General features: G+C 41.8%; 2 protein-coding genes across 2 annotated transcripts; one reads left to right on the forward strand and one right to left on the reverse strand.

Annotated features, from left to right (window-relative positions):
- Nucleotides 1–668: 668 nt before the first annotated feature.
- LOC306961500 (long-chain fatty acid transport protein 1-like) lies at nucleotides 669–10,933 on the forward strand. The gene is made up of 13 exons (XM_079554267.1): nucleotides 669–978; nucleotides 1,326–1,464; nucleotides 1,816–2,071; nucleotides 2,189–2,350; nucleotides 4,591–4,660; nucleotides 4,848–4,939; nucleotides 5,789–5,898; nucleotides 5,969–6,178; nucleotides 6,256–6,379; nucleotides 6,558–6,695; nucleotides 6,780–6,944; nucleotides 9,557–9,703; nucleotides 10,708–10,933. The coding sequence occupies exons 1-13, from the start codon at nucleotides 815–817 to the stop codon at nucleotides 10,863–10,865; spliced, it is 1,935 nt and encodes a 644-aa protein (XP_079410393.1). The 5' UTR covers nucleotides 669–814; the 3' UTR covers nucleotides 10,866–10,933.
- Nucleotides 10,934–12,168: 1,235 nt separating this feature from the next.
- LOC306960695 (E3 ubiquitin-protein ligase TRIM39-like) lies at nucleotides 12,169–14,103 on the reverse strand. Its single transcript, XM_079553170.1, has 3 exons — nucleotides 14,053–14,103; nucleotides 13,780–13,967; nucleotides 12,169–12,831 (listed from the first exon to the last, which is right to left on the reverse strand). Exons 1-3 carry the CDS (start codon nucleotides 14,072–14,074, stop codon nucleotides 12,235–12,237), a joined length of 807 nt encoding a protein of 268 aa, XP_079409296.1. The 5' UTR covers nucleotides 14,075–14,103; the 3' UTR covers nucleotides 12,169–12,234.
- Between the last annotated feature and the right edge of the window lie 726 nt (nucleotides 14,104–14,829).

The following is a 14,829-nucleotide window of genomic DNA, read 5'->3' on the forward strand; positions in this document are numbered from 1 at the left end:
TATAAACTGTCCTCTCTTACTGTATGTGTGCTCCACTTTTACAGAACATGTATATATTTTATTGTTAGAGCTTTCTATGTGAAAAGTTAAATGCCTTATGGAGCCTTCTGTGAATGTAAAAACCTCTTTATAGGCATATGAGCCTATTTTTGTACTGATGTTGTATGATTGGTACCGTTTTCTTCATAGAGCAATTTGTAATAAAGCTTTTTTTTGCAATAATATGGAGGTCATTGGATTTTTTTAATAGACAACAAAAGAAAAGCTGAAATTATATTATTTTGCACTTATTGTTTATGTGAGCAGTGACAGCTAATGCATATAAACAGCCATTCTCTGACGACTTTCTCCCCTCACTTTTCTTCATACAGTGCTTATCTTCATATAGTGCTTTTCTTCATATAGTGCTTCCCCAACCTGGGAAGCACTGACATAGGCTTCTGGTAAAAATGGCTGACTGTAAAAAATAAATAAATAATAATAATACATAAAATAAAATCGCAAAGAAGTCGTGACAATTTAGCCTATACGTTTTCCAGTCGATATAATGCTACATTTTGTTCCCACTGAATCATAATATTGACGACTGATTTGCGCAATCCACTCTTTCTCTCGTGTTTCCCCCGGGCCAAAGAAAAACTCGACTTCACACACATGAGCGACGTGAGTGACGCATCAGACACAGACTATACGCCACAACCTGCTTGTATGTCTCAGTCCAAATCCCTCCCTCGGATCGGACAACTCTGTATTCCTGACAAAGTTTCTGCTTATTGTGGCACGTTGGCACCTTTGTGTTATTGCTGGCGGCAGGATGGGTCTGAACACAGCTGTCCTCGTTGTTGTCGGTGCAGCGTCTCTTCTTGGAGTCCTCTCCTGGTTTTGGACGCTCTTTGCGGGGCTCTGTCTCTTTCTGGCGCCGAGGAGCTCCAGGAGGTACATCCATGTGGCGCTGTCCACCATCAGGAGAGATCTCAGGTAAGAAACTTTCCCACTTGTTTATGTGAGGAGCGGTGAAGGTGTTTCTATTTATGCAATCCACTCTTAGTTTTCAGGGGTGGATTGTGTCCCATTTGACTGGAATGACTTGGGCAAACAACTCCTTAAATCAGACAGGACCTGATCCTGATCAGTTCTGAATCAAACAGGGCTAAATACCTTTCCCAAACAGCCTACATGCTTAGGCCTGTACGAAAACTTTAATCTAAAATAACCACTTGCCTGTCACTCATGGAGGTGGTGACTTTGACAGATTCCTGTAAGCATTGCTGTAGCTATCAATGCACTTTTGCTTCATATTCACCACTATAATCTTCTAAACACAGGTGTATATCGGTTATCATCAAAGTGAAGAGGTCCATGTTGCATCACATGCAGAGGAAACACACAGTCCCAGAGCTGTTCACTCAGACAGCGATGAAGCATCCTCAGAAAACTGCCCTCATCTACGAGCCCACAGGAGAGGTAACCTCCCTCCATTTAGACATGCAACATTAGTAACAGATAAGAAGTGAAAATAGCATAAAGAACTGAGGGACGGGGACAGATGCTGAGAGCAGATTTTATGGTAGTCAAGGAACATCATCCTGATTTTACATAAAGTTTGACGTAGATCAAACCTTAGATTTAGATTTAATGTCTTGCTCACAATGTCTACAGTATGTGCATCTTAATTATTGATGTTCCAATTGCAAACTAGTTTAAAATAAGCTTGATGATTTTAATATTTTGTAGAAATCTCTTATCCTTTACTGATAACTTTTCCATCAGTGCTGATATTCATATATTTGCTAACATTACGCTGTATTTCTATAGAGTTGGACTTTCGGTGCTCTGCTGGAGGAGTGCTATGCTGCGGCTCACTGGGCTCTGGGACAGGGGTGGAGCGAGGGGGACGTGGTGGCCCTGTTTTTGGAGAGCCGTCCCACCGTGGTGTCCCTGTGGTTGGGGCTGGCCATGGTCGGGGTGGAGGCGGCTTTTATCAACTACAATCTCAGACTGGACTCTCTGCTGCACTGCGTCAGAGTGTCCGGAGCCAAAGCCCTGGTGTTCGGGACAGAGCTCACTGAAGGTTCAAGAACACATCACGCATACATGACACACACACACGAGCACAGTACACCTTAAAACTACCATATGTGCAAAGTACCCCTGTCTTAATGTATATTTCGACATCTTTCTTTTGTAGCTGTGTCCGAGGTGAGCCACGCTTTGCAGTCTGAAATGCTTTTATTCAGCTGTGGTCAAGTGGAAAATAAAACAAGCAGCCTCCAAACCCAGGACCTGGACAACCTGCTGTCCCAATCGCCGAGACATAAGCCCAACTACACCCTCAAAAAGGACTTCAATGGTGAGTTTCTGCAAAGTGCTCCAATGTACAAACTTCAGTCACTTTTACTTTTAATGAAGTATTTCTACACAAAAATGAAAATAAAGTCAGTGTTGCCAAACGACGTCAAAGATCATCTGAAGAAGCATTTGCTCTTCATCCAGAGAACAGTTATCGCTCAAAGCACAGGTGTCACTCTGCTCTTCAAACCAATGCTTTTTTGCAGTTGATTCACATTAACTTAACACATTTTTCATCTTTTTATATCTACTGTCTTTTATGCCCTGAGCCTAGAACAATATTTAATGAATTGAATCTGAATCCAAGCTCTTATAACATTCTGCATTGGTGAAATAATCCTAGTTAAATATTTGTTATTATGTAAAACGTGGATTATAGCGATTATGTGCAAACATCTAGAGCTTAAAGGAATAGGCCACCGTTTTTACATACTAAGATATGTTCTTACCTAACCTTAGTCGAGTTAATATATACCCGTCTGGTCTTTGTCCGTGCGCTCTGTCACGCAAACGGAGCACATACGCAGCCTCTCCCACATGTCATATAGCTCCAAAAATGCTCACGATAGAGGCTACCAAGCTCTTCCACGTGTTCCCTATTTAAATAAAGATACGTGAAGTGTTTTCATGCAAAGTATATTTACACAGAAATGTAACATGTCGATTTTATAAGCAGATAAAAAGGGGTACTATATTGTGAGGCGTAATGATACGAGGAGCAAAACGTCCGCGCAGTAACTCCTAAAGACTTCCCCCCGCTCATTTCTGTCAATAGAAGCTGCGTGACTTGTAGAGAGCTAGCAGAGAACAGTTGAAGAAGCGTCAATAACTTGTGAACAATGCCTTTTACGTGCATCGTGCCGGGCTGTGATAACAAGCAGAAAGTATATAGTGTAGTAATGTTTCACAGATTTCCAACTCACCCCGGACGACGACACAGGACTCAGGACCTCTATCATGAGGTAGGAATGTGCAAGCACTTTCCGAAAATATATTTTCTGCTTGTTGCAAAAGGCTCTCTACAAATCACGCAGCTTCTATTGACGGAAGTGAGCGGGGGAAGTCTTTAGGAGTTACTGTGCGGACGTTGTGCTCCTGTATCATTACGCCTCACAATATAGTACCCCTTTTTATCTGCTTATAAAATCGACATGTTACATTTCTGTGTAAATATACTTCGCATGAAAACACTTCACGTATCTTTATTTAAATAGGGAACACGTGGAAGAGCTTGGTAGCTTCTATCGTGAGCATTTTTGGAGCTATGTGACATGTGGGAGAGGCTGCGTATGTGCTCCGTTTGCGTGACAGAGCGCACGGACAAAGACCAGACGGGAATATATTAACTCGACTAAGGTTAGGTAAGAACATATCTTGGTATGTAAAAACGGTGGCCTATTCCTTTAAATGTATCAGCATTGACCCTTGCTTTTAGGATGCTTTCCGGGTATTTTCAAAGGGGTTTGCTGAAATTATGCTCTGGTAAAAGAAACTCAAAAACCTCAAGATGCCTATTCAGACGACCACATTCTGGCAAAGCCGTGCAGGATTGAGTCTAAAACCATGCCGGAAAACCAGTGGATGAATGGGCTTCACCTCCAAAAACTCCCCCCAAAAATGTACTACGCCAGGATGTGACCCATGGTTGTAATAGTTGATAGTTCGGGTCAAACCTATGGCTCAAGATCTAGAATTTGGTTCATCTGGCGCTGCACTGCAATTGCCCATTGGTATTGATCCTGATACGTTGCCCTTGCAGCACTGAAGGATGATTCAAATGCAGTGGACACATACAACTTTGCTTTACCCCCGATACCCTAAGTAAAGAGGTCCACAGTTTGAGAACCACAGCTTTGTTAATTGGCTGATTGCAACACACCGGCTACAAGTCCTTTCCTGCCAGTATAAGTTATGCAGCCAGATGTTACTTCATTTCACCTAATAAATCAGACTATACTAAAGCCCATAATTATCTTAACGTTACAAGCACAGATTGATATTGATTGCGTTTTTGTGTGTCATTTATTTATGGTTTCATCTTCAATTTGTGCTCATTGGTTGTCTTTTGTGTATCGTTATGGAACTGACATTCCTTAGTGAAACTCTTCAAGTTTTTGCTTGTAAGACCTGGCTGTCACACTCACAAAAGTTATAGAGTCAGAAATATTTCAGGAATGGTGGTGCCTTCATTCCCAGGAAAAAAAAAGAAAACAAATATCTAATGTTGTTTCTATTCTGCAGATGTATTGTTCTACATCTACACTTCAGGCACAACAGGAATGCCTAAAGCTGCTGTCGTGGTGCACAGTCGGTGGGTGTACTCGCTAAATAATGAATCAAGTTTGTGTTAGAATAAAGATTGCATTTTAGTCATGCACTACCTGGCTATTTACCATGTAGTTAACATATAGCAACGGCGATGTACAGAGTTACAAATAAGCATGACAACAATTGAAAGTTTGGACGTTGAGTTTTATGGAAATTATGTTTTGTTTCAGGTATTATCGAATTGCTGCCTTTGGATTTCACACTTTTGGTTTAAAAAGCTCTGACAGGCTCTACATCTGCCTTCCTCTCTATCACTCTGCAGGTAGCCCGTCACTCTTTATGTGAAACCATTAATGATCACCTATTAACAAAGCAGTTATAAGAGCCTTATGTTTAGTGTTAACCCTCCAGTCTCTGAGGGAAAGACTGAAGGCTGGTGGGCAGCTGCAGTATTCAAGTAGATGTTCATCATATTGGCATAACGACTGTTTAGGTGCATATACAAAATAGGCGTATTTCCCATCTTGGCAGTCCTGACCAAACCTAGCTCAAGTTCTGGGGATGAATCCTCGAGTGCCACCAACATTGGCAAAGGATAGAGTTGCATGAAGAACAAGCGCAGAGTATTTTTATGCAGTACGTTTCCTTCCTTTCTTTAACATGTGAGTGTGACTGCCATGAAAGTGAGTCGCCATGTAGTTTGTTTCATTGCATATGACAGATAAATCAAAATAATTCCTTTTAAAGGTGCATTATGCAACTTTTTAATGAAAAAAACGGTTGATATTGGTGCGTATTTGTCCTTGTATTGACCCGGTGGCTGTATGAGTGGTCAGCATGGCGTCTTTACTTTCCATCACAGTGGTCTGTAGGATGTTCCAGGATCAATTATTTGGGGGGCTTTCCCTGCTTACTGGCTCTCACCAGAAAACAAACAAAACAAGTGATTTTGGAGCGTCATAGAGACCACTGTGATGGAAAGTGAAGGGGCAATGCTGACCATTCATACAGCTGCAGGGCCACTACACAGCCAAAAACACAAATACCAAGTTTCCTTTTCCACATAAAAAGTTCCATAATGCACTTTTAAATACGATAATATACACTTAGATTGTAATGAATAATGTTTTTTCGCCTTTATAAAACAGCCAATGAAATTCGCCATTTGCAGGGACCATAATGGGAACGGGTCAGTGTGTGCTCTTTGGCCTGACCGTTGTGTTACGGAGGAAGTTTTCTGCCAGTCGCTTTTGGGACGACTGCGTCAAACACCAGTGCACTGTGAGAGCAAACCACAAACATGCTTCTATTATCATTCATAATCCAACGATGATCGCCTGTCTGAGTTCAGGTCATCCAGTACATAGGAGAGATCTGCCGTTATCTGCTCGCTCAGCCCCGCCGCTCATCAGAGGCGCAGCACCAGGTCCGGGTCGCCTTCGGAAATGGCCTCCGTCCGTCCGTGTGGGAGGAGTTTCTGCAGAGATTCAAAATCCCTCATATTGGAGAGTTTTATGGCGCCACAGAATGCAACTGTAGCCTCATAAACATAGATGGAAAAGTGCGCATCCTCAGATTGCTAACCTAATTTTTAATATATTTATATTTAGTCAATTCTCTTTTTTTTTATTTATTTAGGTTGGAGCTTGTGGGTTCATTAGCCGTATTTTGCTCAATGTTTACCCTGTGAGAGTGATGCGGATCCAGGAGAATGGAGAGTTGCTCAGAGATGACCAAGGGCTTTGTGTGCCCTGTCACCCTGGTAATGATTTTATTATTATTATTTTTTTAGGTTTCATAGATTGGCCTATTCACAATCTTGTGGTGTCTGCATGCTCTTCCTTTATTACTGTGGGACAAGAAAGATCCCCCTTGTAGCCCCCAACAAGAGTAAATATATGGATCAATGTGAGGTTTTTTATTCATTTCTCTGCCCTCAGGCGAGCCCGGCATGTTAGTGGGGCACATCAACCACACTGACATAATGAGAAGATTTGATGGCTATGTCGATAAGGATTCGACAAACAAGAAAATAGCTCACAACGTTTTAAAGATGGGCGACTCTGCATACGTCTCTGGTATGTCCCATTTTCTTTTTTTCCTTTTACATTTTCTAACAAATCCAAACATTATCAAGTAAAAATTTCCTCTCTGTCCTTTAGGCGATGTCATGGTGATGGACGAGTATGGCTACGTATATTTCAGGGATCGTAGTGGAGACACTTTTCGATGGCGAGGTGAAAACGTTTCGACCACAGAGGTTGAGGGCGTCCTGAGTGGTCTTCTGGGACATGCCGATGTAGCCGTTTATGGAGTCTCTGTACCAGGTATGCTATAGTTAACAAATGCCGCCATCTGATCAACTTTATAGGCCGTGGTGCAAATTGCATTACTGTAGGTTGTATTGTTTTTATTGTTCATCATGTAGACAGAGATTTTGATGTGAGAATCATCACTGGAATGGCGTATTTAAATGGTTTACTGTATAGCTCTGCCAATACCCATTTAACTAGACCTATAGAACAAATGGACTTGGGAAAGAGCCAGCTTTAGCTCAAAATGTGTACAATTCTCACTTCATTGTGTATATCAGAGCTAAGCCTGTCACGATCGCAAAAAATTAAATTTGATATACTGAGGCAGGAAACTATTTCAATAAACAATATTATTGAATACCTTACAATGCAGTAAAAATAACTCTAAAGCTTAAAAATGATGATGAGACCACCTCTGCCATCATGCGTTCTCAGTAATGTAAGATCCCTGCGAAGAGAAGAGCTGACGGTACAAAGTAGATTCTTTCACTCATACAGGGAGGTAAGTTTTGTAGCCCTGACAGAAACGTGGCTGTGCCAGGACATTCCTGACTCATTGGTGGATCTGGATGGGTTTTCCAGTATCCGTGTGGACAGAAATGACTCTGCATTAAAATCAAGAGGAGGGGGTCTGATTGTTACAACTGTGTAGTGTAGCCCAGAAATGAAGCTGATCTGCATCCATGCAACCTTTTTATCACCCGTCATAATTTGTGTGTGTCATCCTGTGTTTGGTTTACATGCCACCTAGTGGGAATGCTGGTCGAGCAGCTACTCTGATATCTAAATGTGTACATGCTGAGAGCGCAGGTTCTTGTGATAATAATAATAATAATAATGATAATAATAATAATAATAATAATAATAATGATAATAATAATAATAATAATAATAATAATAATAATAATAATAATAATGCATTTTATTTCTTAGGCGACTTTCTAGACACTCAAGGTCGCCTCACATCCACAAGTATAATTACACAACAATTAAAAACAGTTAAAATACAATGTTAAAAACGTCTTGAATAAAAGGACGATGCAGTTGTGGTCACAGTGAGTAGGCTTGTCTAAACAGATGAGTTTTGAGGATGGATTTGAAGTGTGGGAGTGAGTCGGTGTTGCGGAGGTCAGGAGGGAGAGTGTTCCAGAGCTGGGGAGCAGAGCAACTGAAGGCTCTACTCCCCATGGTGACGAGACGGGCGAGTGGGGCGGCCGTGAGCCGTGGAGAAGAGGAGGAGCGGAGAGAGCGGGCAGGTGTGGAGATATGGAGGAGGTCAGTCAGGTATGCAGGGCTCGCCCCTTGTGGATTGCTTTGAATGTGAGGAGCAGGATTTTACATTGGATGCGGTAGGTGATGGGGAGCCAGTGGAGCTGTTGAAGGACAGGTGTGATGTGGTTTATGGAGGGTGTGTGTGTGATGATGCGGGCGGCTACATTTTGGACCAGTTGGAGTTTATGGAGAGTTTTCTGAGGGAGACCAAACAGCAGGGAATTGCAATAGTCGAGACGGGAGATGACGAGGCTGTGAACAAGTATGGCAGTGTTGTGAGGGGAGAGAGAAGGGCGGAGCCGGCAGATATTTCTGAGGTGGAAGTAGGCGATGCGGGTGATGCTATTGATGTGTGCGGTGAAGGAGAGGGTGCTGTCGAGGATGACACCCAGACTCTTTACCTGAGGGGAGGGGGGAATGTATGAGCCATCAATGGGAATGGAGAGATTGCTGGTTTTATTTAGGGTGGATTTGGTGCCAATGAGAAGGAGTTCAGTTTTATTGCTGTTCAGTTTGAGAAAGTTGGAAGTGAGAAGATGAGGGAGTTAATGGGGGACATGAACCACTGTAAGTTAATGTAGGTTCATGAAAACCTGGTAATGTTGACCAGGTTTTCAGCGATATGTAAAAGCTGCCACCAGGAATGATAACAACTTAGATAAATGCTTTGTGAACATACCTACAGATCCAGATCCATGTCCACATACAAATCTGTTCTAAGTCGAGTAAACCTCAGCAATTGAAATGGACTAACGATAGCATGGAGACACACAGCATAGAGCTGGAGGAGGCCTCAACAACCATAACAGACTATATAAACTTTGGTGTCGATAATGTGGAAAAACATATTTTAGATTATCCTAACAATACACCACACATTACCAAGGAAATTAAAACATGCATTAATAAGAAAAACAGGGCTTTTCAAAGCAAGGATCGATGCTGATTTGCACTAATTGTTATTTTTGTTTGTCTGTGTTTCATGTTGGCAGCTCTGCACTGCGTGCACAAAGAAAATTTCCCCTCGAGGGATAATAATGTTTAATTCATTCATTCAGTTAAGCTCTGTTCGAAAATTACTTCATTGTAAAATATCCCACAATAAACATGAAATACAATAAGACATAACAGACTTTGGGTAATTTGGGTACATTCGAAAAATTGGGAAATAATTGAAATGAGATTTTGTGCAAAAAATGTATTGTTTATCTGTCATTTATTGAATGATAAGTCGATGTCGTAATTATCATGTCAGCCCTCTTCAGAACCAATATGTATTGGATGTAATCGATATCTTCCCTTAATTAACTGTGCTGGGGTCCTACATCCCTCGTGCCTGTATTTGTTTGCAGGCGCTGAAGGAAAGGCTGGTATGGCGGCAGTTTGTTCCACAGGAGACCCGTTTGACCTGGATACATTTTTGAGAAACCTAAAGAGAGAACTGCCCCCCTATTCCCGCCCACTATTTCTACGCTTGATGCCCGTTGTCGAAACCACAGGTAATAGTTTAATGAATAAGACACTGTACAGAGTAAGGGCTCTCAAACAGTGGTTCAGGGAGTGGGCCAGTTGTACATTCGACAAAAATGCTATTGCTTTCGCTTCAATCAATCAATCAATCAAATTTTATTTGTATAGCGCCCAACAACAACCAGAAGGTGCCCAGAGCGCTTTCCAGGATAAAAACAAGAATCATAGTAGACAACAATAAATACAAAAACACATAAAAACAGCAGTCGAGTCGGTGGCTATGTATCGAAGGCTTTCCTGAAAAAATGTGTCTTCAACTGTGATTTTAAAACACTCAGCTCTGTGATGTTTCGAAGCTGGACCGGAAGTGCGTTCCGCAGCTTTGGGCCTTGCGCGGCAAATAACCGGCCTCCAAACTTTTTGTATTTGAACTTGGGAGTGACCAGGGAGGTGTGTTCAGAGGAGCGCAGAGTTCTGGCTAGTTCGTAGACCGTTACTAATTCGGCAAGGTAGGCCGGGGCATGACCATTGATGGCCTTGAAAACAAACATCAGGACCTTAAAGTCCACCCTAAACGCCACTGGGAGCCAGTGGAGAGAGCGGAGGACTGGGGTGATGTGTGAGCGTCTGGAGGTGTTGGAGAGGAGACGAGCTGCTGCGTTTTGTACCAGTTGAAGCCGATTGAGGAGTGATTGGTTCAGTCCAGTGTAGAGGGCGTTACAGTAGTCTATCCTCGAGCTGATGAAGGCGTGGATGGCCTTTTCCAGGTCAGCTCGGGACAAGAATGACTTGATCTTACTCAGTAGCCTTAGCTGGTAAAAGCTTGCTTTCACAACTGCACTTATCTGTTTATCAAAGATCATGCCGCTGTCAAAAATAACACCCAGGTTGCGGATGGCTTGGTGCTCAATAAGTTGTTTTTGGCCACTGAGAATAAGCCAAAAATGCCAGAAATGACTGATAATCCATGTTTTAATATCTAAATTGCTTAAATGTACACAGCTACATTGATTTCTTTTTCTGCTCTCTCAAGGGACTTTCAAAATAACAAAGACGAGGATGCAGAGGGAAGGATACAGACCTCAAAACTCGAGTGAAAAGCTTTACTTTCTGGATAAACTGGCGGATCGCTACGTGGAGATCACTGATGAACTGTATGAGGATATAATGGAGGGAAGAGTTCATTTATGAGTTTGTATCGACCATTACATTAAAACAATGAAATAAACTGCGTAATACTATATTAAATATAATGACTTGTGTTTGGTACATCTTTGCCGTTTTTTATACCTCAAACCATTCCTGTGTCCTACATCCACTAACTTGGAGACTGTTTTTATTGAGGCGCTGTGACCAAGTAAATTGACCAATTTACCAATAAAGTTTGTTCAGTCAAAGCCGTTCATGATTTTCTTTGAAGGCTGTTCAATGCTTTATTTAATTAAAATACATGTGCCATAACGTTATAGCACAATAGGTTGCGTTCACGTGACATCACAACATTCGAAAGAGCCCATGGTTTAAAATTGAGGTTGAGGGCAACTGAAAAGTCCATGGTGGTAACTATGGTAACGGTGGTAAATGGTGAACTGCAGATTTTTGGTTAATATCTCAGTCATTAATGGGAGAATCCACATGAAATGTCTTCTCTGTCAGCGCATATAAACTAATGTCTAATTATTTCCTCACAAAGGCGTCCAAAAGTAGAGACAATATTCAAAAACATGAGCGTGATGTTGAAAGGACTTCTCAGCCATAATAATGATATGCCAGTTTCTGAATCTAAGCACAATAAAATACTGATGAGGAAAAACATTTGTCAATTTTCGTTATGGAGATGTCTTACAAAAACTGTATTTCTCCCATAGAGTTGTATTAGCACCTGCCCTCCACCTGGCATCATGACATCATCACATTCTAAAACATGAACACCACCGCTATTACCACAAATAAAACACAATAAAATACACTGCCTGACCCAAAAAGAAGTCACCACAAAAAAACAAGGTCACACACTGTAATATTTTGTGATATTCCCTGTGGCATTGTTTCAATTTGCTTCTGCAATGTCAAAAGATCCAGTGTTAATAATCATTTTCCCACCCAGATTGTGCATTGATGATGGGAGATTGTAACCACTGTGCCAAGCCTTCTCCAGCACATTCCATAGAGTCTCAATGGGATTTCAGATCTGGACTCTGCGGTGGCCGATCCATGTGTGAAAATGTTGTGTCGTGCTCCCTGACCCACTCTTTCACAACGTGAGCTCGATGAATCCTGGCATCGTCACCTTGGAATACGCCCGTGCCATCAGGGAAGAAGAAATCCAGTGATGGAGTAACCTGGCCATTCTGGATGTTCAGGTGATTTCATTCTGAACCTGGACCTGACCAACTGCAGCAACCCCAGATCAAAACAGTTATTTAAATCCACGTAGACTTTTTTTTTTTGGACCAGGTAGTGTTATTACATAATGATAATAATAAGCGGTTCATATTGCTGCTCTAGATAAAGTCTACCCTCAAGCTTTAATTTTAGCCATGCAATTCATCAAAAGATATTATCCATGTTTTATCTGATTGCAAGTCACAGCATTGATTTTCTGGAACCTGAAAAGTGACACGTGGTACTCGTCGCTAAACACTATCTTGCCTGGAGTTTGCTTGATGGTGGGTTTAGTTTTAATCAGGCCATTTTTCACAATGCGCTTCTTCGTTTTCTTTTCTCTGCTCTTAGAATCTGCCTCAGAGCGGGCGACTTCTTGATTTTCCGTAATATCTTCTACAACGTCCCCCTCCAAAGTGACACTGACACTGGCCTCCTGTGGCACAACAGAGAGGCTTCCAGTTTTAGATATAGTCTCAAAATATGGGTAAACCGTCTCCGTGAAGTCATGTTCGAATGTAAAAACGTGAGCATCATTTTCAGCATTGTTAAACTCCAGGACGCCACTGTCAAAGTCGAGTCTCACGTGGATCCTCTTCAGTGGGTGAGACGTGTCATGGAGTAGGGTCTGGGCAGGAGTGGTCAGGGCTAAGTGCCGGCCGTCCCGTAGGCAGATGCACCACAGACCGACCTCGGGACACGCCTCGAATTGGACTCGCCTCGAGATGGACTGGGACGCCACACCCACTGTCCAGTTATCACAATCGCCGACCTGTTCAAAACAAATACGGATATTTTTTTAAACTAACACCATGAAGGACTTAGAAACATCACCACATCAATAAGTGTTTACTGGAATTCAGTGGTGGAAACTGCAAAGTGTATGTTTGCAGTTATTTGGCAAAAATACTCCATGCGTTTGCCTAATCTCTCAGTCACACTGGAATTTTTCATCTCTACTGGGTTGTTTGAAAATCCCTACCAGGGGCACGAAGCCCCCGACAACAGAGCTCCCAGGATCCTTCGGGTGCTCAAACCCATATTTGTACGAAAGGTATTTTTGTTCTTATTATTTGTACCTTTACCACCACTACTACTTACTATGGGGGCCAATTATCAAGGATAGTGCTAAATAGCGGGTGCAAGCTGATAAATAAAATAAGCTATTTTGTTGACATATTGCACTTACAGAGTTTAAAAATGTTAAAATTATGTATTTTTCTCCCCCTACATGTTCCAACAATGTCCTAATGTGTAGAATGAGCCCAGACATATTCACCACAACTGCCTCTAAAATCCTGCACTGTCACTCAAAAAGGTGTTACTTCGGGTCCAAAGTGCCGTCGTGCACGAGCTTAATATAGAAGGTGCAGTTACACGTATGACCTGAAGTGGCAGTAGTGAGTATAAAATGGCCAACTTGCATCTAACCACTTTAATTTACCATTTGATGTCGTCTTTATTACAGTATTTGGGCCCCAAATCTGATGTGTAAATAAGACAATGCTGTGTGAGTAAAAAATGCATAAATGACTCTGCTGCTGCTGATCTACTTTTGCATGTGCTACTCACTTTGCACATGAGCAAACGCTTGGTAAATATATCATAAATATATGGGATTTCAGACCAGAAAATAGAAACAGAATACAAAATACAGCATACACCAGCCATCAAAGATTAAAAAAAAGAAGAAGAAAGTGATCTCTGAAATAGAACTTGCCTCAATGTCCCAGCAGTGCACCCCAGAGCTGAAGCCCTCTCTGGCCAGGACAGCAGAGTAGGGGTGAAAGCGTTCGGGATGGTCTGGGATAAAGGGAGCAGGTTCGTTAGGAGAGCACTGGAGTGCGTTCAGAGGGTAAGGCACCGTCCGGCCCTGTCCCACTGTCCTGGGGTCTAAAGTCACTGGAGCTGCGAAATAAAGAAGCTTAATGATAAAGAAACTGGAACTTGAAAATAGAGACTGCTGTGTAAAAAGCAGTAATGAGAGACTCACAGTAGAGGGCGCTGTGTCGCATCTTGTTCCAAACCGAGAATTTAAGATTGCTCAGATGTTTGGACACATTTATGAGAAAGGTCCACTTTGGCTTTTTCAAATCAGCACATTGGCTTCAAAGGAAGTTAAGAGACTGGTCGTTAATTCACAAATATACAATGTTAAAACGATGTAGATGTAAATACACTAATTCAGTTCCATATAACATAGATTTATATTTTTTATTCTTGTATAATGAACTTTATATATATTTTCTATTTATTGTCATTTATAAATCATTTAAACTGTACACACCTTGTCTGAGCTTCCTGTTTGTCCTGGATAAAGAAATGTGTTAGTGCATATTCTAAAACATGACGGATGCATCGGTTTGACACATACCTTTAAAAACTGGACCCCATCTCCACCTGTGTCGAGCTCAGCTTCTGTCAGACGAATCCGCTCCTCCAGAGATCTGACCTTTTCACCCATGAGTCTGCTTTGTTCTCGCAACTCATTAATCCTTTTATCTTTTTCCTGTCTCAGTAAAAGTAACCTGTCTGCTTCCTCCTTCTGCAAGATTTGGTGCAGCTCTTCAAACTCTTTCTTTATTTGCTCCTCTGCTTGTTCTGCATTTGCCTTTCAAAAACACAGAACTGATTAGTTTACTGTACCGTGAGCATATGAACTGTGCTCTGTGACCACAATGGTCTATATACTGTACCAGGTTGTGTTTGCAAACTTGTTCATAATCTTGAGTCGCTTTTCCATAGGCAGTCTTCTTTCGCTCAAGGTTGA

This window comes from Gobius niger, assembly GCF_951799975.1.
Source record: "Gobius niger genome assembly, chromosome: 3".
Taxonomy (NCBI): domain Eukaryota; kingdom Metazoa; phylum Chordata; class Actinopteri; order Gobiiformes; family Gobiidae; genus Gobius; species Gobius niger.

Coding starts and splice junctions, on each gene's coding strand:
- LOC306960695 (XM_079553170.1), bottom strand. CDS start 14,074: ATGCGACACAGCGCCCTCTACT. Junction 13,968..14,052: donor GCGACACAGCGCCCTCTACT/GTGAGTCTCTCA, acceptor TTTATTTCGCAG/CTCCAGTGACTTTAGACCCC. Junction 12,832..13,779: donor TGCACTGCTGGGACATTGAG/GCAAGTTCTATT, acceptor TGTTTTGAACAG/GTCGGCGATTGTGATAACTG.
- LOC306961500 (XM_079554267.1), top strand. CDS start 815: ATGGGTCTGAACACAGCTGTCCTCGTTGTTGTCGGTGCAGCGTCTCTT. Junction 2,072..2,188: donor CGGGACAGAGCTCACTGAAG/GTTCAAGAACAC, acceptor TTTCTTTTGTAG/CTGTGTCCGAGGTGAGCCAC. Junction 4,661..4,847: donor GCTGTCGTGGTGCACAGTCG/GTGGGTGTACTC, acceptor GTTTTGTTTCAG/GTATTATCGAATTGCTGCCT.